Source organism: Diachasmimorpha longicaudata, chromosome 8 (assembly GCF_034640455.1).
Source record: "Diachasmimorpha longicaudata isolate KC_UGA_2023 chromosome 8, iyDiaLong2, whole genome shotgun sequence".
NCBI lineage: Eukaryota > Metazoa > Arthropoda > Insecta > Hymenoptera > Braconidae > Diachasmimorpha > Diachasmimorpha longicaudata.
In genome coordinates, this window is record NC_087232.1 from 2,540,219 (window position 1) to 2,563,321 (window position 23,103).

At 38.6% G+C, this 23,103-nt stretch overlaps 5 protein-coding genes across 10 annotated transcripts in view; 2 read left to right on the top strand and 3 right to left on the bottom strand.

Moving 5' to 3' along the window:
- The first annotated feature begins 461 nt into the window (after window positions 1-461).
- LOC135165305 (kinesin-like protein KIF21A) lies at window positions 462-13,980 on the top strand. 5 transcript variants are annotated; one of them, XR_010299486.1, is made up of 12 exons: window positions 462-903; window positions 3,644-4,028; window positions 5,390-7,425; window positions 7,726-8,217; window positions 8,465-8,656; window positions 8,737-8,865; window positions 10,215-10,383; window positions 10,659-10,764; window positions 11,055-11,609; window positions 11,705-11,975; window positions 12,444-13,335; window positions 13,411-13,445. XR_010299486.1 is itself a non-coding variant. In XM_064126464.1 (12 exons), the coding sequence occupies exons 1-11, from the start codon at window positions 872-874 to the stop codon at window positions 13,298-13,300; spliced, it is 4,446 nt and encodes a 1,481-aa protein (XP_063982534.1). In that variant the 5' UTR covers window positions 462-871; the 3' UTR covers window positions 13,301-13,335; window positions 13,411-13,980. The 5 variants fall into 5 exon arrangements, 4 of the variants coding, with proteins under 4 accessions (XP_063982534.1, XP_063982536.1, XP_063982533.1 ...); XM_064126464.1 differs by having other exon boundaries at window positions 13,222-13,335; window positions 13,411-13,980; XM_064126466.1 differs by having other exon boundaries at window positions 12,444-13,980.
- A 21-nt stretch (window positions 13,981-14,001) lies between these two features.
- On the bottom strand, window positions 14,002-16,866 carry LOC135165337 (bifunctional arginine demethylase and lysyl-hydroxylase PSR). Of its 2 annotated transcripts, none has more exons than XM_064126552.1 (6): window positions 16,635-16,866; window positions 15,887-16,092; window positions 15,495-15,777; window positions 14,839-15,194; window positions 14,490-14,722; window positions 14,002-14,154 (listed from the first exon to the last, which is right to left on the bottom strand). In XM_064126552.1, exons 1-6 carry the CDS (start codon window positions 16,705-16,707, stop codon window positions 14,133-14,135), a joined length of 1,173 nt encoding a protein of 390 aa, XP_063982622.1. In that variant the 5' UTR covers window positions 16,708-16,866; the 3' UTR covers window positions 14,002-14,132. The 2 variants fall into 2 exon arrangements, with proteins under 2 accessions (XP_063982622.1, XP_063982621.1); XM_064126551.1 differs by having other exon boundaries at window positions 14,002-14,157; window positions 16,635-16,865.
- Window positions 16,867-17,135: 269 nt separating this feature from the next.
- Window positions 17,136-23,103, top strand: part of LOC135165323 (uncharacterized) — a 42,088-nt gene continuing 36,120 nt past the window's right edge. Inside the window, exon 1 of the mRNA XM_064126510.1 lies at window positions 17,136-17,307. The gene's annotated coding sequence lies outside the window, so the exon portion shown is untranslated. The remainder of the gene's footprint in view (window positions 17,308-23,103) is intronic.
- Window positions 17,620-18,238, bottom strand: LOC135165351 (electron transfer flavoprotein regulatory factor 1). The gene is made up of 2 exons (XM_064126568.1): window positions 18,045-18,238; window positions 17,620-17,962 (listed from the first exon to the last, which is right to left on the bottom strand). The coding sequence occupies exons 1-2, from the start codon at window positions 18,081-18,083 to the stop codon at window positions 17,741-17,743; spliced, it is 261 nt and encodes an 86-aa protein (XP_063982638.1). The 5' UTR covers window positions 18,084-18,238; the 3' UTR covers window positions 17,620-17,740.
- On the bottom strand, window positions 18,499-22,874 carry LOC135165324 (sorting nexin-2-like). The gene is made up of 7 exons (XM_064126512.1): window positions 22,595-22,874; window positions 22,265-22,516; window positions 21,469-21,715; window positions 21,188-21,352; window positions 20,975-21,096; window positions 19,872-20,171; window positions 18,499-19,761 (listed from the first exon to the last, which is right to left on the bottom strand). Exons 1-7 carry the CDS (start codon window positions 22,697-22,699, stop codon window positions 19,414-19,416), a joined length of 1,539 nt encoding a protein of 512 aa, XP_063982582.1. The 5' UTR covers window positions 22,700-22,874; the 3' UTR covers window positions 18,499-19,413.

The following is a 23,103-nucleotide window of genomic DNA, read 5'->3' on the forward strand; positions in this document are numbered from 1 at the left end:
TGGTTTGGAAAGATCCTAGAGACAAATAGAACGGGGATTTCCCATGGCCGGGGAGAAACATTTTGATTATAAATTTTCCGTAATCACGACGTACCCGAGACTCCCTAAGACATTGATAGATACCTTCCTTTTCTCCTCAAACTTGGAGATGAACGCAATCCTTGGGCGAGGGGTTTGGGGATCATCAACAAATCCTGTATGTGTGGGGGCAACCCCCATGGTATCTGGCGCAAAAAGCGTTCGAAAATTCCCACGATAATTGGACAGCTCGTCACAATCGATCGTGGCGCCTCTCGCCGCCGGGGTTAGTACTAAAATTAACGTACGCCTCTAAATTAGTCTATCGTCTTTCCCAAAACGGCGTACAAGTACCTCGGGATGCCGTGCGCTGCGCCGATATTTCCTTCAACAACAGCTCCGACAATATTTCTTCAACTAATCCCATGGAAGTTGTGCAGTAAGTCTCGTTGAAAATGAATCAATGACTGGTGTCCCCCACTCGCTTCACACAATTCCTCCTCCACAATAATAAAATCTGACAACAGAAAGCAATATGTCCGCCATATACGGCAGCCGTCGGCCATCCAGTCTAGTCCAGCTCCGGTCCTTGGACTGTCGAGTAGGATGATCGTGCCTACTGAAAATTCCCTGATCCTAGGAATAGCTCAAGCAACAAATAAATGAAACAGTGAATTACGGCTTAATTAATAATTACCAACAATGCGGATAATTAAGTGTCCAGGGGAGAGAAAATAGACAAGCGCTTCTCTCATCGGGAATTCGGTTTTTTAGAAATTCGTGAGGTGATCCTCTGTGGAGCAATAGCTGCTCAGCCCCATCAAGTTCTGGAGAATCATTTGGGAAACAGGATATGGATGACTCGAGTGTTCGTGTTGCCGTTCGGTGAGTACTTTTTGTGTTGAAGCATTTTTTAAATTTTTTGGGAATTATTCTATTGTTCTGGGAGTCATGTGATTGCCGAAGGGTGGAAATGTTTTGGGGTTGATGCCTGTGCTTGCGAGTGACGCAGAATTTTTTACGGTGCTGATGATGGATGGGAGATTGTCATATTGAGAAATTTAGATTTTTGTTTTTGTTTCGATCATTTTGTGTGAATCTTTGGATTAAATTACCCAGAGTTTCACACTCCCTAGAATAGATACAGTACATAGAAGCTATTCGTGGAACAGTTTTCATCCATTTCTAGCAGGGTGATAGTAGGAAGCCGTTTACAATTGTGTATATACCAACAATTTGTTTAGATTTATTCTGCGTGGAAAGACATTTTTTGAATCCTTTTCTATTTGATTGGACTATTTATTCAGTTTCTTCAAAACAAAACTTCTCTTGCTACATCAACGATTGCTTCACAAATAAAATAAATTTCTTGAAATAACTCCAGAGTTATCGCAAACCAAGGCCAACACTTCTTGATTATCAACTTACTAATTACTCTCGTCTTATAATTTTGGAGTAAACTTTTTTTAGTTGCTTGAAAAATGATTAAGAAATTAGTTGGAAATTTTCCCTGTTATCTCTAACAATTCTTGAGCTATTGTAAATGAAGAACGTGTTACCACCATTCCTGTGTATTTGTTTTGGATATTTATTTAGTTTCTTGTTGATGAAAAATCTCACACTGAGGCCACGAGTTTTTAATGGGAACGTGGGTGGTTAGGATTAGCCTTGTAGGCGAAGCTACAAGGCCAGAACAGATTTCTTACACCTCAATGCTTCCATAATTGATTCACGATTTGTTTCTCCAGTGAATTCCATTCTCTCCATTTTTTTTCGCCTACTGTTCATTAGAAACAAATACACCGAAACAAATGTTTTCGTTTTCTCTGAGAATGATAGCTTTCATGTGGGGGAAATCTCGTGTCACCTCCTAGATATTCGTAAATGGTATATAAACTACAAATCTGTGACTTTCACCGAACACGATATCGTGGGTAGACCGGTAAATGCGACTGATGCGTGACGAAAATTCTTCGGTTTGCATAAAAATAATGAATTGAGAGGTATTTATGACAGTAATTGAGTTTCATAATTCATGAACTGTTATTAAATGAATTATTTATGCCGGAAGATTCTTCGCGTTCCGCTGATCATTCTTGTTATGAAGATCATTCTATTAATTTAATTTGATCTTTCTCAGAAAAAAACGAGTTCTAGAAGACGAGATGAAAATTTTTAACCAAAATTGACATCAGATAATTTGTTCTTTTACAAATTGAAAGACGTTATGTTCCCATAAATGATAATATCATTTTTACGTGAAAATCGTATGAAAAATCATTTAATGACGAGTGTCTCTAGGTGAAAATCCATTAACAACACTCGTGAGAAGAGCGACGATATGTCTCGGATCATCAGCTGATTGGAACTGCATCCAGTCTTATTGAGAAATGCCTCATAATTTTTTACAACTTTTTTTATGATAAAATTAAAGTTGAGACGTAGATTATAACCATCAACGTCAGACGTGATCGTTATACCTGTGTTGCGATGAATGAAGAGCCACCCACTTCTCCCTCATTCATTTTTAGTCTTTTGTACTTTCATCTCGAGGAAGATGACTCTTCTCCACGTCGAGTCACTCGAAACTCTCTTGTCCCTATTTTTCACCCTACCTTTACTCGCTGGAGAGGTGATGGAGGAGGTTCAGAAATTTGAGAATTATCAATAGCATGATGTGAATTATGATAAATGGACTGGAACCCGCACGCCATTCAACAGAAGCGGTGGCATAGAAATTTTATCAATGGAAATCAATATTTAATTTCCAATTGTATGGGGACTAATTCACTCTGTAACCATGCAACGAACAGAGGGGCAATCATTTTCACATCAAGTTTTCTACCCTCGAAATTCACATTAGGGCTGGCACTCTTCAAGTTATTGAACTGGAATACAAAACCCAGACGTCGGCATAACTAGGAATTTCTAATACAGTTAAGGATAAACAATTCAGGCATTTTCAAATAAATCGCCCACATATTCAACAATAAAAAAATTACTCAATGCTCGACGATTGTGACGAGTTTCTTTCGCTTCGGAGAGGAGTCTCCTGTCTTTTTTTATCAACAGAAAAGTCTCTCGCGATTGTTTATCTGACCCCGAAGATAACAGCTGATTTTTGTAAATGCTTTTGGTGAGGGAAAGCGGAGTTGATGACATACCACATTTATGAGAATCAATTTGTTCATGAAGTGATGAATGCTGTCGTAATATCGTTATATCGCGTGACTAAAACAATGTCTGGGCGTGGGGATTCGGGGGTACAAATAGTTTGAGATTATTACCCCAATCTTCCTACTAAACCAAACTGTATTAACTATTTTTTCAAATGAAAAAAATTATTATAATTTCAACAATTCCAAGCATTTCAATTTAACTCAATGCAACTGTATTTTTGGTATTAAGGGGAGAAAAAAGACGCTAAAGTACTTTAAAATCTGAAAATAAAATCAACAAATTCCTCACCCCTCCTTATGATTATCGATTGAACCGAACTTGTCCGTCCCCTTAGCGCCCCAATAAATTACCCAGTGTCCATAAATCTCAAAAAGTCTTTATCATGAATAAACCATGTACCGCAATTTCCACGAACTGCTTGACGTCATGGTTGCTTTAATTACAGGATACGGCCTCAAGTGGCTCGCGAGGTGATCGACATGTGTCGAATCTGCACTCAAGTGCCCCCGGGTGAACCCCAGGTATTTCTGGGACCTGACAAGGCCTTCACCTATGACTACGTCTTCGATACAAACACCGGACAGAATCCGATCTACGATGCATGTGTTGCCAGACTGGTTGATGGTGCATTGGACGGATACAATGCAACAGTTCTAGCATATGGACAAACTGGCTCCGGAAAGACCTATACTATGGGCACTGGATTTGACGTTGAAGTGGATGAGACGATTGTTGGCATTATTCCAAGAGCTATCAGACACTTGTTCGATGGTATCGCTGATAAACAGGCCAGTGCTAGGGAGCGAGCTCTTATGCCACCTGAATTCAAGGTCAGTGAAATGAGTCGATAGGAGGTGGCTAAATTGAGTCGGTAAAAACATTGAACAGCTGTTCAGGTTGTCTACGAGAATAAAAAAATTCATTAGGGAGTCATAGCTCATGCAAAGCATGTGAATATATGAATTTTATTCAAAATTTGTGGAATAAACTCATCATGGGGTATTGAAGTAGTTATGCACTTCTGATTTGGCTTCTCTGAAATATTATAACACTATTTTCTCCTGAAATATATACACAGACATCGGGTTTTATGGATGGCACGATATACTCTTGCGTTTTAATGTTATCGAGGTCAATGATGAGGTGTAGATTCTCCATAGGTCAAGGCCCGAATCGCCTTTATCCGCTGACCTCTCTGTGTCAAAGTTTCCGTGGGCCCTCTTACGTCCATTGGCACCAGGGGGTGTCAACAACTCGCCCAACTCCATATCCCTTCATATCATTCCCTGAGGAAATATTTTAATTTCCTCCGGCCCTACGTTCACTTGGGGAAGTACTCCGCTTCAATCACGATGGCAAAATTTCGTCTGGTCTTTTAAATCGGTTTAGAAGGCTGTCGTGAGGACACGTTTAGAAATTTAAATGTTTTTTTGCTGCCGAATGGATGTGAGAGTGGGTGGGATCTGTTTTTTTATAGTGGGTGTTATAATAAATGTTTTAATGAATCCAATGTCCATGTAAAATAGTTTTGCCAATGCTATGTACACCGAGTTGATCAAGAGATTGATTACATCATTTGTTACTGAAAAAAATTATTTTGAATGCAATATCAAGCGGAAACTAATTTTAACGTCAAGAGGATCTTGACTATCAGTATTGAGAAAGAATTATCGGATTCAGTTGAAAATACGTGATTTGTTAGAAAACGACCAGCTTTAAATGAAGCTCTCGAGAAACGTTTCTTATAGCTGAAAAAATATTCAGCAAAACAACTCGCAGAATTTTATAGTTCCGCCACTTAATATCGGAATAATCATAGGTTCAAGGAGATCCAGAAAAATTATCAATGATTTACCACTTCGCTGATTTTAATTGCGGTGGAGACAATGAAAGTGTCATGTAGTGGGTTTCAATGATGTTGTGGGTTGGGTTACGGTGATAGAGGTAATTAGATACGGTTAACCGGGAATTTGCGGTCTTCATTTCTCCTGGGAATATTAGTCGAGGGGCAGATAAGAGTTTTCAGTTAAAAAAGAATAATGCAATAAAATAATCTAAAATATTTTCTCATTGAGAAATTCTGCACATCCTCATAAAGGAACAATGAAATTGAATTTATTCAAATTTACGTGAAAAATTGCATTTCCCCATTCATCGCCCTCAACGATTAAACACAACCCTCATCCCCCAGGTGACCGCCCAATTTCTGGAGCTGTACAACGAAGACCTGAAGGACCTGTTGGAGCCCGGCGGTCCTCGAGGTGGTGCACGTATCCACGAAGATCCCTCTGGCAACATTCACCTCGCTGGGGTTGAGCCCCGGGTTGTCACCAGTCCCGAACAAGCTCTCGAGTATCTCCGCCTGGGTGCCCTCTCGCGAACCACGGGTTCCACTCAAATGAATACTCAATCCTCTCGATCGCATGCGATCTTCACCCTCTATATAAAACAACAACGGTGCATTAAGATCGAAGACCCTGACGCGGACGTCGACACGACATCCTCAGACCCCACAAACGAGTTCGAAACCTTGACCGCTAAATTTCACTTCGTCGATTTAGCGGGATCCGAGCGGTTGAAACGAACGGGTGCCACCGGTGATCGAGCGAAGGAAGGCATTTCCATAAACTGCGGCCTCCTGGCCCTGGGGAACGTTATCTCCGCCCTTGGGGACAAAACAAAGAAAGCTTTACACGTGCCTTACCGAGATTCCAAGCTGACGCGTCTCCTTCAGGACTCCCTGGGTGGCAATAGCCAGACGGTCATGATCGCTTGTGTCTCCCCTAGTGATCGTGATTTCATGGAGACATTGAGTACTTTGAAGTATGCGAATCGGGCTCGAAACATCAAGAACAAGGTCATGATCAATCAAGACAAATCGTCAAGAACAATCGCATCTCTTCGACGTGAAATCCAGCAGCTTCAGCTGGAGCTTCTGGAGTACCGACAAGGTAAACGAGTTGTCGGAGAAGACGGAGTGAATGATGCCTGGCACGAGAATCAGATGCTCAACAGCGAGCTGCAAAGCCTTCGAACGAGGGTGAAAGCCTTATCCGAAACCGTGGAGGCACTGACAGCAAAGAACTCGTTGTTGATCGCTGAGAAAGCTTCTGGTCAGTGGGTGAATAGCGCCTCTGGAGAAGATGTGTCGGGTTTGATACTGGGCTACGTCCAGGAGATCGAGGAGCTACGAGCGAGGCTGATGGAGGCCGAAGCAATGTATCAACAGTTGAAAAAGCGACAATTGCAGGTACAAGCAGCCAATCCTTACTCAGAACCGTCCTATGCTTTTGGTGATTCATCATCAGTCCTTGCCGATGCTAAACGAGAGCTGCAGAAGGAAATGGACACTCTCGCGGCCTTGAAGGGACAGCAGAACAATGATGAAGATAATGAGGCTGACGGGGCGGAGAACGGGCAGGAGTCAATGAGCGACGACGAATCCGATGACGATTCTGATAGGAAGGAGGAGGATGAGGAGGAAGCTGCTATGGGAAGGGAGTTGGAAGCATTGACATCTGATATTGATGTGAAGCAACGGTTGATTCAAGAGTTGGAGTTGTCCCAGAGGAGACTGCAGACGATGAAGCAGCATTACGAGGACAAGTTGGTGCAGTTGCAAGCCAGAATCAAGGACACTCAGGAGGAGAGGGACAAGGTGCTGTCTTCTCTTCAGCAACAGGCGTCACCACCGACGGAAAAGGTGAAGAAATTGAGAGATGAGTACGAGAAGAAACTAACATCCATGCAGAAGGAAGTTCGCTTGCTGCAGACGGCGAAGAAAGAACATGCGAGATTACTGAAGAGTCAGTCGCAAAATGAGAATAGGCTGAGGGGGCTGAGGAACGAGCTCGCCGAGATGAAGAGGGCAAAGGTTAAGTTGTTGAATAAGATGAGGGAAGAGGCACAGAGACATAAGGAAAACGAGTTGAGGAGAAATCGGGAGATAGCGCAGTTGAGGAAGGAGAGCAGGAAGAATGCGAATATGATAAGGACTCTGGAAGCGGATAAGAGAATGAAGGAGGTGGTGCTGAGGAGGAAGCAGGAGGAAGTGACAGCGTTGCGAAAGAGGGATAGGGGGCTCAGCCAGAAGGTGGCAGGTAGAACTGTGGTGAAGAAGGTTAACCAGAAAACGCTGAAGCAAATGTGGCAGACTTTTGAAAGAACTATTACCAAACAAGCGTTGGCGAAGCAGGCCGCTGCTGAGACTGAAAGGGAGATGGAAAGGTTTGTATCTTTCATTGTACTTTCTTAGTCGTGAATCCGTCTAAGAGAAGTGAAAGAGTCCTTGGTAGGAACTCTTTCGAGACAACTAAATGGAAATTATGAGAGAGATTATCGTGGCTTTTCCTATAATTTCATTGAATTCTTTCATATTGGAGAAACATTGGTAATAGTTAAGGGCTTTATTAAGATAAGTTTTCGACGAATATTTTCAAATCTTCAGCAGCTAACAAAATACCTATCTGGGCATTTTCCAACGATTTGTCTTCCAATAAAATTCACGTACCATTTGTCGAAAATTAGGTTGTTGATGGAGAGAGAGGAATTGGGGAGGGATTTGGAAAGGCTCCAGAAGCATCGCATAGTAGCCGCAACCACTCGGGGTGATACTGCAGATGTTGACGAGGATATCGACAATGTCAAGAGCAAGATTAGTTATCTGCAAGACAGCATTGCGGAGTGTCAGAGGGATATGGTGGAGATGGGAGATGGGGAGACAGAGGCGGAGCCAGGGGTCGAAGCATTGATTGCAGCTGTGAAGAGTGTCGACGAGGCGCAATATCTTCTGCAGAGGATGCTCAATTTCACGGTGGAACAGAGTTGCAGTGCGGCACAGAAGCAGCTTGAGGTGAGGGACATGGAGAGTCGGCTTAATCAGGTGGCACAGGAGAGCGATGTTCAGCATCAACTTTTGGAGCATGTGCTGAGGGACAGGGATCTCCTTACGATGACCAGTAGTCATGATAATAGTTTGGTTTATAGCCCGCCCAGCTCGAGGAGTTCTTCACCTGATAAGTAAGTGGCTTTTTTGATACCTTAAGTTTGTAAAGCAGTGCTATGATTTTAATGACTATCTCAAAAGCTAATCCCAGCAATGATTCATCCAACAATATTTTAGCAAATTTTTTCTTCACTTAATCAGCCGTAACAAAATTCCAACTTTAAACAATAACTAATGAAAAAAGTCTTCATCGAAGAAGAATTCATGATTTCTTCAATAAAAGAATGCGACGTAGATTTTTCAATGAAAATTTATTTACAGCAGCGAAAGCTATAGCCAAATATCAATGAACGATACCAAGCAAAAGAGCAATAAAGTTCGCCGACGCACAACTCAACCCCAGGAGCTCCTCTACGGCATAGGATCAGGTGCTGATTCACTGAAGGCCGATGATCACAATCAAAATCACAATCATCCACTGACTCGAGTGCCCAGTGCACCTGGCAGTCTTAAGTATGCAAAATTATTTCGTTGATTTATTATGACGAACTTGTGGTACTCATTTGGCACGTTTTGTCCTGGGGCTATCACAGAGGTTTAGTATTGACACGCGGCCAGCATGGCAGTGGCATGGCTGGTGGTGGATCACCGATACTCAGTAGACGTGACAGCACATCACCACGACCTCTTCGGAGGCCACTGCATCCTGGTGGGGGCTCTATGTGAGTGCGATTACTCCGGCTCGTTTTCCTTTTCGTTATATTCATTTATCTGTGCATTGATTCACTATTTCACGCATTTCTTTTTTAGTGGAGATGAGATAATTTTTTGGAAATTCCGGTGGGAGGAGTTGAATCAATTTTTCATTTTCTAGGCAGTGAGGGTTGTGAGATTTTTAGAGCAATTGTAAAAATTTCCGTGGGGCATGTGCTTGAAAATAGTATGAACATATTACATGGTAAATAAATTTGAACTGCAAAAAAATGACATTCATAATTTTTTACGTACATTACGTTCAAATTTGATAAACATTAGAGAATAGTTGGGGATAAAAGTGTTGAACGTTAAATAATTTTTATACTGAAGGTGGATTTTTTATCCCTTTTTTCGTGATTATAATTTGCCTTTTCACCTTACGATGACTGATCTGCCATTAGACTAAGCATTACCTGCAACGTTTATATTAATTATTATCGATAATTCTAGACTTTCGATTGAACAGAAATTGCTTCGAAGGAGTATAACCATACTCTAGAGAAAATAATCTTGAAATACAGGAAGACAATAATTTGCCATTTGAAACTTTTTTGAAAATCCATTTTTGTACGTGAAAGAATCATTTCAAAATTTCCTCAAAATGAAATCTCTCCACAATCTGGACATCTCCTCTCCACTATAAGCATGATTGCCACAACCAATATTTCCCTCAATGCACAAATCAATGGTTTTGAGATTTCGCACAAATCTAGCCAAAGTATATTTTCTTATTTTCTTTTTTGTTAATTATATTTTGTTCATTTGGGATAGATTTTAATCGGGACAATAGTACTGAGTCCCATGTGACTCACCAGGAGGTAATTAATGATTCGTTAGCTTAGAGGGCTCACGAGGGAGGAGTAGAATCAGAGGAGCCTCGCTAATGGCACTAAAACACTTGTAATTGTAAATACACATTTATTTCACAATTAATCAATTTATTGTCGTCAGTGTAAAGAAAATAATAATGTGAATTTCTCAGCGAAATTATTAATTGACTGTACATTAATTTTTTTTGTATATTTATAAATGAAAGAAGTAATAAAATGTATTTATGTTCTTATTCACTGGAGAATAATTGATAGATTTGATCGATTGAATTAATTAAGGATTAAACGAACATTAAGTCGATGAACTAAGTAATTTATTCATTAATTACTAATTTTTTAGGCGTAATTTGCATGGACTTAACACGAATTTTACTGCACGATGTGAAAATAACATGAAACCATTGGTTTACATTTTGTTTCTGATTCTGAGTTTAAATTGACTGACTAACAATGTTAACATGAGAAAAATCGAATGAATAAACTAGGGAGCACGTTGCCCAAATGGACGTGTCATCGCCACCAGGATCGCCGACCATTTATCGGCGATTCAATAGTCGCGAGGAGAATGTTTTCTCGAGACTAACTGCCACTAGACAACCACTGACAACTGATCCACAGCCGACAAAGGGGGTCATTTCACAATATCCAGGAAAGGTACGTAATTCTTCAAGCGTTCTTATTAAGAATTCCTGGAGAATTTGAGAATTCCAGGGAATTGTTGTATTGTAGAAACTTTTATTTCATTTTATTTGATTTTGTGGTATTATTGCCGGACTAATGAGTTCTGGGGAAAAATATCAGAAGGTTTTTTTTGGTGAAAAGAAAAAAGATACCGAAAACAATTAGACAAATTATTGCAATGACTTTCCCATCGAATTAAGGATGTCGAATTGTGTCACCTGTCATTTTTAATTTTGAAAATGCGTTAGGTGCAGCCTAGAGCGCCTCTGCAATGTACTCACGTTGCTGAAGGCCACAGCAAGGCAGTGCTGGCTATCGATGCAACGGAAGACTTACTATTCAGCGGCTCGAAAGGTAAAAAAATTCATGGGCATTACCTAATCCGCCAATTTTATTGCGTAACTCCTATTATTGTTTCATAATTTTTCTGTCATTCGATACATCAATGAATAGTTGCTCTTAGAGTGACACTTATTTTCTTTTTCAACATTTCCTCCTCCTGTTCTTCCCCCCGTCTTATTCGAAAATTGAACAACACATTTCCCATTTTCATCCAATTTTCATATGTCACAATTTTATGTAGCAAAAAAAAATATGGAAAATTCCAATTCTTTCTTGAAAATAATCTTCAATATTTTCCTCAGACCGAACAGTAAAGATATGGGACCTGGGAACAGGACTGGAGAACATGACACTCTCAGGACACCCCAATAACGTAGTTGCAGTTAAATATTCAGAGTCCCATCGTCTCCTCTTCAGCGTATCATCGGCCTACGTAAAAGTCTGGGACCTTCGTACGAGCAATTCGTGTGTCAAAACACTCTTCTCCTCGGGACAGACCCAGAGTGGGGCATTATCCCTGACAACAACAGCGAGAACCCTACAAGTGCCTCCTGGTGAAACGACAATAAACGATTTGGCACTAAGTTTGGATGAGCAGGAGTTGTATATAGCGACTAGTGATAAAGTGAGGGTCTGGGATCTCAGGAAATTAACGTACACTGGACGTCTGAGTACACCGCACACAGCAGCTGTTATGTGCCTGGCTGTCGCTGATGATGGACGAGTCATCACAGGGAGCAAGGATCATCTTATTTCTCTGGTTGATACGAATACTTCTGGACAAGCCGTCAGTCTTGCTCCACCTCATTACGATGGGGTGCAGTGTCTTGCCACTAGTGGGTCTACCCTATTTTCAGGTGAGGATTTTTCCAAGTAATCGAGTGAGATAAAACTTTCTGTTAGGAATACCCAGAAAGATGAATTGAAAAAATTATTTCCAATTACTCTCTAGGTTCCAGGGACATGTGCATCAAACGTTGGGATCTCAGCCGGATGGAGCTGCTCCAGTCGCTGAATAACGCTCATAAGGACTGGATCCAGGGTCTTTGCACGATAAACAATGGCTCTGTAATGGTCTCGGGCTGTCGAGGAGGCTACCTTCGGGCCTGGGGGGTGCCCACGGACTCCGAGGGCGAATGCTCACCACTCGGGGAGGTTCGAGCGCATGGATCAGCAATCAATGCTGTCGTCACAAATCAACAGCACATTTTCACCGCCAGCAAGTGAGTAAACATAAAAATAACATCGTGGTATCTTTAATAGAAATTTTCGATCAATTGAATGATTGGAAATCACAGGAAAAAATACTTTATGGTTATTACTAGATTATTGCTAGATTAATTCAGTAGGGAAGTCGTGAGAACAAGAGGGTAAATCGAAGCTTGAAACTACTGCAACTATTAAATGTTTTATAAATTTGTTGATGGAGTCACAATTCCTGTCAAAATCTCATTTGTTTCTTAAATAATTACTTATGAAAATGAAAATGAAGGAATCATTTCAATGGCGAAATAAGTGTATTTTGCAAATCTGGCCATCTTGAATTTTTTTCGAAAATTGATTTCTTTGAAATTTGAAAACTTCATGTCTTTTCGAAGCGTTCGTACTTTGCTACTGAATTTACAAATTTCAATGTCATTTTGAGTTGTTAATTAACAAATAAATGATATCTGGGATGTTGATTATTACAGCTCGGGTGAAGTGAAGCTCTGGTGCATTCCCGATCCTTTCCTAGCAATGTCAATGTCGACAATGTCTATCTAACTCATTTTACTCATCCTGCTTGTGCTATTATTTCTGCAACTCATCATTGATAATTAATTACATATACTTCGTGAATTTCTAGACTTCACCGTTATTTTTATTTTATCATTGAGGCAATCCAAGTTAGCTCTAGTCTCGTAGCTGCTAGCAAAAATATTTGTGTCTAAAAAATGAATAAGAAATTAGCTCTGCAGCTCATTTTAATCTCAACCAAGGTTGACCTTCGACTCCGTACACCTTCAGGAGTTATTTAAGCGTTCAGATCCTTTTAAATTTAATTATTCCTTAGGGATTTGGATTTCACTAAACGATATTTTCAGCAATCACTGACTCTGGATGCCGAGTGACCTTTAATTAGAACTAATAAAAGTTGCCTGAATTATGCTGAGCATTATTAATTAACATTTAATGTTCTATTCGAAGAAACTCAACATTTACGAATTTTTAAATTTATAGCACATTATGAAGAAATTTTTTATTCAATTGGCCGTAAAATCGCTTTTGGAATTCTCACAACAATAATAAATTTTATGTTTAATCCACATCAATAACAATAGTTCGTATAGAAAAGTGTCAACAGATGACAGTGAAAAAACTTTCGCTTGGAATTCCTCAGATATTTTTTGTTAACTATTTTATTATGATTTTTGTGCTGTTTGTTCATGCATCACATTTATCTTCCTTTGCATGGGATAAAAATATCAGCGATGGAACAGTCAGACTGTGGAGCTACTACAAACGAGATCCTCGAACGTTTCAACGGAGCAACTCACTAAAGTGCTAACATTCGCAGCAACTCACCGAGATACATGAACCAGAGTATTTAATTTAGATAATTATTTATCCTATCGAATAAAATCATGAGATTATTTTTAATAGTGCTGAATTTATTAGTAATGAAGCTGTTCTACTAATGGCCAGTGAACGGGAGTTATTAATTCCGCAGGAGATTATGCATTCCTTTGACGCTCATTTACCAATTTTTCTCTACAAATAGATTTTCATGAATGCTTCAAGTGTACAATAGATTGTAGGGTTTTTGTACTGTCTCTCTGTGTTTTTAAGTATTTTTCTTTACACTGCTTTCAGTGTTTCCTATAGATTTTTTTTTATCTAGAGTATTAATTAATTAGTAATTGGTTATCTGGGTTGCATTTTGTGGTGAAGTGGTTGATTGAGAATTTCAAGACTAATTGAAGATCTACAAAAAAGGTTGAGAAGATTTTCTGAATTTTCTAAAAATGAAAGATTTTTCTGAATTCTGGTGAAATGTCATTTTTCAAATATTATGGAATCTTAGTCTGCCACTAGACCGCTTGATTATTTGTATACGATCAAAAAATACAATCTGTCAGGGTGCGAGAATGAGTAAACCGTCGGTGCATTGTCGCAAGACGCCTAATTTTAGATGATAAGAATGAAAATTGAAATATATATGTATATGAAACAAATAAAAGGCTGTTTGAATATTTGACAAATTTGGCATAATCTAGCATTCATTTTATTACGAACAGAAAAATCATCGCAATTATAGTATTTATTATCAGTATAAACAATAATAATTGGTTAATACTGTACAGTTGTTGTTTACTGACGGCTTGAAGGAGGTAACACTGTCAGAGCTGGTTGTTCAGCTTTCTTCTGAGGATAATACAAGCAAAAATCAGTTTAGTTCATCGCTGAGGTAAAAAAAAATGATTCACACTATATTTTCACGTTACTTTTCAACTCTCTTTAAAAAGGACATTTTTCGAATTTTTAATTGGTGATTGAGCTTAAAAAAAGATTCTCTGGATTGTGCTAAATGATTGTTTCCCCTGGTACTGTATTTTGCTCTATTGTCGAACCTCGAAACAAATTTTGCAAAATAAAATGAAAATGTATTGTGAATTCATCTCTTTCTCAGAGTGTTGTCTCTATTTTACTGTTAATCCTGCTTATTATTAACGTTAATGATATTGGTGTGGACTTGCCTCTTCTTCTTTTTGTGGGCGGAGAGGGACTCCTGTCCGCTGTCGTCCTCACTGTCCTCGGACTGTGAACTGGAGCTGCTACTCGAGGAACTACTGGATGAACCACTGGAAGAATCACTCGCCACTCCTGTCTCTTCTTTCACATCAATAGTCTCTGCGAGAGATGCCAACTCTGGCTCTTTTTCTCGTAATACTTTTAACCATTTGCGAGATAACTTTGGTCTTCCACGAACCTGCAATATAGAAAAATTAACGACTGCAGCAGTGATTGCTTTTTTAAAAAAACGATAACAAAAGGCACCAAAAAATTTTAACTCAGGAAAAACCCAAGTGGGAAATCTCGCCATACCGTTTTATGCCAAACAACAGGAAAATTCGTGCGTGAGCAGAAGTTCTGTGTAACAGCAATAGTTTCATCAAGATTAAGGACCACGTGCCACCACCCGCCGGGTACAAAAACAGTTTCGCCAGGATTCTGAAGAACTTCAATGGGTTGACAGTCTTGAGGCCACGATGGTAACTTTGTTCTTGGATAAATAACAGAAAACCAGGTGATTGCTTCATCGCGCTGCTTTCCACCTTCAGCCCCAGTGACTTTAAGGAGTTCTCGGGGTGTGTGGGTAGGGAAGAGGCACCAGCGTTTGTGGCCTGAGATCAGGGCGTTCCAAGCACTCGTACCGAGGGGATCAATGTGAATCCCTGTGCCTGTGGCCAAACAAATAAATTGAGGAAATATCTTTTATTCGTTACGAAGCGGATACATTTATTTATTTTTAAAAGGCTCGATATTAATTCTTGTTTAAAAATCCATTGTTAAAAAAAATGTGAAGATCCATCCTCATACGGGTTTTACCGAGAAAAACGAGCTTCTTCTATTCTTTTTTTCAATTGATTCATTAACGACATTCTAGTTTTTTCTCCCAATAAAGATAAAAAAATCTAGAAAGGCATCGTTACAGGAATAAAATTCCCAAAGAAATAAGGATAATTGAAAAAACTAATTACCGGATCTTTCTGGTCCCATGACGAACCAACGGTAAGGCGGTCGCCGGTGTTCACCAGCGTGTTGGAATAAGTCGTCACGGAAGTATTTTGGAATAATATAATCGTCTAGTAATTTCTTTCTACGGGGATGCTCCCCAAAGGAACTGTCGAATATGTACAAAGGCGAATCATCGTCATTGTTCTGCATATACTGCACATAGTACTTCATCTTCATTTTGACACTGTAGCCCTCGTTATCCTCACCGCATTTAAATTTTTGGTTACGATATTTTTTGGCTAATCTCTGAAACAGAAATCAATATTCAATTTTGATTCTCTGTAATTTGAAAAATCTAGGAGAAAACGAAATGAACATTCGTGCCAAATTTTTGGAGACTAAAAAATGAGCATACCTCTATCGTCCATTTATGCTGGGCCTTCCAATCTGTCTGAACACCTTGAATTATCACAGGTTTGTAAATTTTCTCGTATCTCTCTATAAACTCGCCGTTGGACACCTTGGTCTCATCGATTCTGTCTACGTTGTCCTTGAAGTCCCAGAACTTGTCGAATTTCTTAACGTACCCGTGCTGCATCCACGCAGCCTTATCCGCTAGTTCTAAAACAGACGAATATGAATATTTAAAAACAAAAATTAACTAATTTTATGACTTCGAGATATTGGAAATAATATGTGGAAAATCCTTATATTAAGCGAGACGCCATCCATTCAACTGAAATATCATCTAAAAACGCTTCGAAATGTCTTCAATCGTGGGGAAAAAATTCAGGATTCTTGTCTCAACGTCAGTTATTTTTCTCCATAAGCTTTAAGAAAAATTCTGATAAATTTGTACAGATGCATGCAGCCATGTATAGATTGTTCTAAATCATCATATCGTCACGGTTCAGCTGATTTGACATTATTTCGGGGCACAACTCCAAGACATTGTTATATCCAACAATCACAAATCTTCCACTTTGTTGTAAAAATAAATGAAACCCCAGCTGAAGCGAAAGAAACATCCAAAAATTATGGGATCATTGTTGAAACATTTGAGACATTCTCAGCCTATCAAATTCAGTACAAAAACTACCACAATTTAATTAACGGCTCATTAGAGTCGAAGGTGAGGTTAAGATGATACAAAACTACATTACCTGGTCTCGCTTTCCTCTTGACTTCTTTGATACGTTTTCGAGCTCGATGATCCATCTTTTGATCGTCTCCCATGGCAGTTGTTGTTAGATTCACTTTACACTATTATTCAAACGTCGTAAATATTTATAAATGTTATTTACAAGGTATTTATAGCAATAAATTACTCCAAAGTAACAAGTGTAGAAAAATACACGTCCAAAAATTGTTAACCGTGCGCATTAGTTAACATTTTTCACGCATGGGCGCCTGAAACAGTCACGTGGCAACATGTTTTTTTAAATCACCAATCATCCAGTGTTTAAACAGGTGAACACAACTCGAAAAAAATTTGAACAAACTATGATTGGATAAATTTTATTATAATTTCATATATTTTTTTATTGTTCTCGTATCTCGGTGAGGTTTGTCAGTCTTTTTATTTTGAAATCGAAGCTCGATTGTTGACTATGTGGTGGGGGAATGGCCTCGAGTGCATGCATCAAAATGGCGAATTCACAGGTGGCAAACAGAGAGAGGACGCGTTGCTTCTCATTTTAAGCAATAATTATTAATAAAGTGCGTAATTAAATGAGATCAGTGGTGTAGATTAATTAATATTGGATTGGGTGAAGTGATTGGATAAATATCGTTGGATTTGTGCCCACCTGGATTTGATGGAAGGAGATTATTAAGGTTAGAGTTAAGAATTTTTGAAAAACAAATGGTTAAATCGCATTGTTTCATTGTAAAAATCGATGAAGGGATGACTTATAATGATGTCTCTGGCATTATGAAAAATTCTCAAGCCTTTGCCGATGAACACATCACTTTTATTGTCATTTTTTCAATTTTCTCTTCAGTATTTTCATATTTCCCTCTCAATTCTCGATCACTCATGGGGATGTGACTTAATGTTCATAGAAAGTGGGCTTTGATATTATGATTCTTTACAAAAAGAGAATAAGTGTCACAGTAAATTAATGCAAAATAATTAGCCCAGAGTCATTAAAACGACATAAAATAAGCTTTTATTCTCCATTGATGAAAAAAATATTGTGCATTGAGCTGTGCATTATTTCTTTTGTACAAAAATATTGTTTAAACATATAAAAAGTGAGTGATTACACTAGGCCGCATTCGAAGGCCCATCGTAGTATCTCCGCTTAATCGTTCGATATTTTTTCAACATATACAAAGCCTCGATCTCCTTCATCACGTAATGGCCCCGTTCAATCATCTTGTCAATCTTCTCGGGATCGCTTTCGAATTTGTTTTTCAAAAAAGCCCTCTTCAGACTCACTCGGAAGAAATCGAACCCCTGGGGGTAATCTCGACCCATATAAAGCAACTGTGTCACAGATAACATGAAAATACTTTATAAAATGCGAATTCAGGGGTTATAATGCAATTTTACCTACAATTTCCTTTACCGTTTTGTATAAATTTAGAACTCTTTCTCGCCGTGACATTCTCGATGGTGTGTTTTTTGCACTGACCAGTGGAGTGGACAACTAGTGAGCTTTATATTATCCACTAATTACAAATGCGATTCCCTTCCCTCGAGTTATTGCAGTTGTTTTGAGGTGATGAATACTCGCCCTGTTTCGTCTCCAACAATTTGAACAGGAATTTTATTTTCCAAATAAGAAATCTGGAGGAGATAAGAGTAATTTTATTGGATTTTGTCAGGTTCTATACTTCATATTTTGCAACAAAAAGATCCAACAGATCACAATCATTAACGAATCACATTAAATATAGAAAAAAAGCAAGGAAATGAAAAATTTGATTTTTACTTCAGTTTTTGCCAGTTTCTTAATTTTTTTCTACTCATCGCGTGATCTGAAATTGATTAGGGATCAAACTAATTGAAAAACAGAGAGGTGAGATTCTTTTTCAATGCTTTTATTGTCCAATAAAATTTCTAACAATATCAATTAATAATAAATTCATGGACACATGATTCATACCCACGCATGCATACGCACGTACATACATCTTGATACACTTTAAATTCTCCTTTAAGATTTTAATAATGCAATTAATATGATAACGTATTTATACATCCGATTTTATGCTCGAGAGGGATTCTTGATTCTTCAGCAGTGTTAAATTATCGGGATCAATCAAATATTAAGCTGTAGATGAGTGACAAAGGGTAGATTTTCCATTGTTTTAAAAAGAGCAGAAGACAAATCCCACTTTTCCGTACCTCTCAAAATTGTTCCTAAAAAATATCCAGATATTTGTCATAAAGCTCTTGATTCTGTTCAAAAACCATCTCTTCATAAATTCCTCTCAGCCTCAGGAATGACGAGGTATTTCATAAAAACATCCACGTACTCCATTGTGATATCAAAATACGATTTTTTTATCACCCAATTATCAAACATGCTATGAAGAGAGATGCATAAACTTTCAATTGAATTTATTCGTGGGCATCAGGTCTATGACTCGCACAATAAAAGAACTTGGATTTCGAGGAGATAAAATTGAGAAAAATTTCAGGGAATAACAGAACTGTTTAATCAGTTAAGTAGCGAAGCGATAAAACGAAGTCGATTTCTATTATTGGCCAGTTTTGAACCAATATTACGAATTCTAATAGGGATTTACAAAGTTTTGTCAAGACATTTTTTGTTATTTTCCATTTATCTTACAAAATGGTCATCAAAAAAAAATATTTATCACCCTTAGTTTCGGAGCAATTCCTCAAAACCTCAGCTGAGGGGTAAATCGGCTTGAACTGTTTTACTGTTTCGCTGCGGAACTAATCATGATTAATCATAAACTGGGCTCTTATGCAACAGCTCGTGCCTCAGGGAGAAAGCTCTCCCAGTGCTTGATGAGCTGGTTCTGATGCTGGAGCATTGCCTCGAGGTATTCGGTCAGTTGCTTCTTAAAATCCTCGACTCTCAGCACTTCGAATCTTTCAACTTCCTTCTTAATCATCTTCGATATGTTATCGAATTCCTCCTGACCCCTCTCCACCTTTGCCTCCCACTCGATGACCTCAGTTGCTGCTTGGGAGGTCTTGTCACTACGTCCACCCTGTTCAAGTCGTGCTTTCAATTCTCGTTTCTTGTTCAACATCATCTGGGCGTGCTGCCAGTTTTGGAATACTTTGACACGTTCATGGAAAACATCCTTAAACACAATGATAACCATTAATAATAATAACTATTAATAATCACGAAGAGGGCACTTTTAATGATTCAACGGGTGAGAAAACAATGACAAAAGAGTTGGCTCAATACCTTGATAGCACCAATGAGTGCCACATAATCTCTCAACATCTCCCCAAACTGATACAGATCGCTATTGCTCTGTGCACGTCTGACGACTTCGACTTTCTCAAGTGTCTCAGCTAATTGTGCAAGTGCTCGCCCCAGAGACACTCCAACTTCTCCATGCCCGAGCACAGCGATTGACTTGGCAGATGCTCCAGTGCAATTCGCCAACTCTCGTCGTTGATTTGTTAATGTCTCGACTGCTGAGTGCAATGCACGTAATTGAGTGTCCAAGGAGTCTATCTGAGAGGTTTTCTCCTCGAACCACTGCAAATGTGACATTATTAGTTTTATCGTAGCTATGGTGACAACGGAATTAATGAGCTGATGATGCCAAGCCAGATGTTGCGATGGTTCACTTATTTTTATGTTTTGAGTGAGATGATACGTTAACGCATCAGTTGTTAATTAATAACCCAGGAAATGAGTGCAATGTTTTTCGGAAGATTTTATAGAAAATTTCTTTGAGCGAGTGACTAGGAAATGTTTTTTTTTGATTATTTTTTTATAGTTGTCAGTTGTTCTAGAGATATCTATTGGAAAATATCTGAAAAAGTCAGAGTATTTTAACAGCAGACTACTATCGTAATGATTACAAAGACGACAGTTGTCTCATTTTGAAATGAGAAATATACTATTAAAAACTCATATACATTGAATGTCTGCACTCATCTCCCTGCAATTTAATTGCTGATAGCAGACGAAAGCCAGCTGAAAAATCAATTACTTGATATAGACGTACCTTACCCTCCTATAACGCAAGCAACAAAAAATTATTCCACATACTTAGGGTTTTTCTGGCATGCAGTGACAACTTACTCATATATTCAATTTAGTAACAGTGGTGAGATCAGAACAAAATCCAAAATATGATGTTTTAATCATTTTTCAGATTATGTAAACGGGCAAAAATAAGTTTTAATCGTCCATTGGTGAAGTTGGACAGAGGTTTCAAGTGCTCCATAAATTAATTGATATTTGTTAAATATTTTTCATAGAATTTATTGTCGTGAATTTTCACCACTTTACCGTACTGATTTCTATTTCGGGAGAATATTTGGGGGCCTTACCGAATCAGTTTCATCCATTTTGTATGTGATTTTGTTGACTGTCTCTCCAACCTTGTTGAATAGACGCATCACACCAGCACCACTGAGGGCTGAAGTACTTGTAGCTTTTGGTAATTCCATGTCTAATTGAAAAAATACAACCATACATTTTGTATTATAACTGATTGATTTTCTAACTATTGGAAATGAAAATTGCAAAAAGTTTGACTTTACCAGCCTCCAAAAATTCTCGGAAGTCAGGATCAATGCTCAAAACAGGATGAGTAGCAGTTCTATTAAGATATCTTTCTAGAGCTGCTCTACGTCTCTCAATGAATTCAGTTGAACTCGAGTTCTGCTCCTGATTTTTATCGCCTGACATTTTTATTTTCGTCATTCCTGCAAAGAAGAAAGAACGGTTGAATTACCGGATATTTGTTGAAAATTTGCGAATAGAGAAAATCAATGTGATTCTTTCCAGCTCTGATTACTATTAAATTATCAAGTAATTATACCTATCACACTCTTCTCAGGCGCTGGTGGAATAATTCTTCCACTTCTGAGATATTTTTCCACGAGTTTGTCGTGAAGGCCGAGAAAATCCGAGAAACGTCTCATCACGCTGAAACTACGTTTTCTGAATATTGGCATATTCGTTTTAGTTTCGACTCTGTACGCCACATATGCGCCCATTCCCTCCCCTATTTTTTGCGGTGATGTTATGGTAATTTTCAGGAATGCATCGGATGTTTCTGTTGGAATCTGAAATTCAATGGTGTAGAGTGTCCATCATAAATACCATTCTTCATATTTTCACAGTGATAATAAACTATCATCCAAGTAAATTAAATGGGGATTATCACCTAGCCAATGTTAGATTTTTATAGTTTTAGAAGATAGAACAAGAATATTATTTTTTATAGCTTAAACCTGAAAGAGCCAACAATTCTGTGCTCGTCAATGATAAAGATTCTACAAATAGCATTATCACTTTATAATTCTCCAAGGCTTTCTTGCGGAATACGTTTTAGGAGTTTCTAATCAGTAGGAAACTGACTCACTCCTCTGATAATAGAAAATCAATCATTAGATTTTATGTGTCCAGTTTCTTCTAATGAATCCCATGTGGAAATTAAACGAGTTCACAAGGAGGAAATTCATGAGTAGACCAGAATTTTTAAAAGGATGAATGTTTAACTAGAACCTAAAAATTGAAGTATATTGTTATAAAACTGATTTCTCTTTCGATTCCACGAGTTTTGTCTTCAAAAATCAGCGATTCTCCAGGTTCAATAATGCAAAAATTCTTACTTCCTCGAGCTGTTGACTCTGCTTCCCTCCAGCAGCCTCTGAACTCTGATTATCATTGATAGGCACTTCCTGAAGATCGCCAATTTCATTCGGCACAAAGCCAAGTGGAGATGTCAGTGGTCCGGGGGTTGGACTGGAAACAGTAGAGTACGATGTGTCCTCTGGAGCATCTCTGAGTGTCAATTTAGGCAGCTCCGCTTGAACAGTAGACACTCCATTGTACGAATTGCTGCCACCCAACGGATTATGCTCCTAATCAACGACACAATCATTGAAATTCAGAATATGATAAAAAAAAATAACAAATTGATGGATAAATTTCAGAAATACCTGGATGGCTGAGGCGAAGATGTCCTCGTCGTCGTCCTCCATATCCTCATTTTTATCAATATCAACGTTGTCAAATAGCGGTGGTGGTTCTTTATTATCAGCCATCTTTGACGTGTGTGTCAAACCGACAAGTTGACAGAGATCAAACGGGCTCGGCCCCCTTGAATATTATTTATCGCGTCGATTCAAATGACCAGGGATTTATCAAAAACACTTAGATTGCTAGCGTTCTCAGAAAAATATGCTCATCTCACTGCCAGTTATCGGACTGTAGAGTTTTATGGGGGAACGAGGAGGAGCGTCTATAGTGTGAGATCCATGAATGTGCTGTCATTGGTGGAGGCAATTCGCGGGGATTTCCCTAGCTTTTTAAATTTTACCAGAGAAGTAAAAATAGTGTATCTCGCATTTATTTATTCTGATATTGAAAATGTAGAAAAAAAAGAATTGTCTCATGACTAATTTATTCATCATCATCATATTTTTCTTCTTCTTCGTTGCTTTTTTTT

Bases quoted from the DNA above. Each gene is read 5' to 3' on its own strand.
- LOC135165337 (XM_064126551.1), bottom strand. From the start codon at position 16,707: ATGGGAGACGATCAAAAGATGGATCATCGAGCTCGAAAACGTATCAAA. The intron at 16,093-16,634 runs GTAATGTAGTTT...CGTCTGTTTTAG, and splicing joins CAAGAGGAAAGCGAGACCAG to AACTAGCGGATAAGGCTGCG. The intron at 15,778-15,886 runs GTATGCTCATTT...TTTCTGTTTCAG, and splicing joins AGCATAAATGGACGATAGAG to AGATTAGCCAAAAAATATCG.
- LOC135165305 (XM_064126463.1), top strand. From the start codon at position 872: ATGGATGACTCGAGTGTTCGTGTTGCCGTTCG. The intron at 10,765-11,054 runs GTAAAAAAATTC...TATTTTCCTCAG, and splicing joins ACTATTCAGCGGCTCGAAAG to ACCGAACAGTAAAGATATGG. The intron at 11,976-13,221 runs GTGAGTAAACAT...TAAAAATATCAG, and splicing joins CACATTTTCACCGCCAGCAA to CGATGGAACAGTCAGACTGT.
- LOC135165351 (XM_064126568.1), bottom strand. From the start codon at position 18,083: ATGTCACGGCGAGAAAGAGTTCTAAATTTATACAAAACG. The intron at 17,963-18,044 runs GTAAAGGAAATT...TCTGTGACACAG, and splicing joins TTCTAAATTTATACAAAACG to TTGCTTTATATGGGTCGAGA.
- LOC135165324 (XM_064126512.1), bottom strand. From the start codon at position 22,699: ATGGCTGATAATAAAGAACCACCACCGCTATTTGACAACGTTGATATT. The intron at 22,517-22,594 runs GTATTTCTGAAA...GTCGTTGATTAG, and splicing joins TCTTCGCCTCAGCCATCCAG to GAGCATAATCCGTTGGGTGG. The intron at 21,353-21,468 runs GTATAATTACTT...TCTTCTTTGCAG, and splicing joins GCCTGAGAAGAGTGTGATAG to GAATGACGAAAATAAAAATG.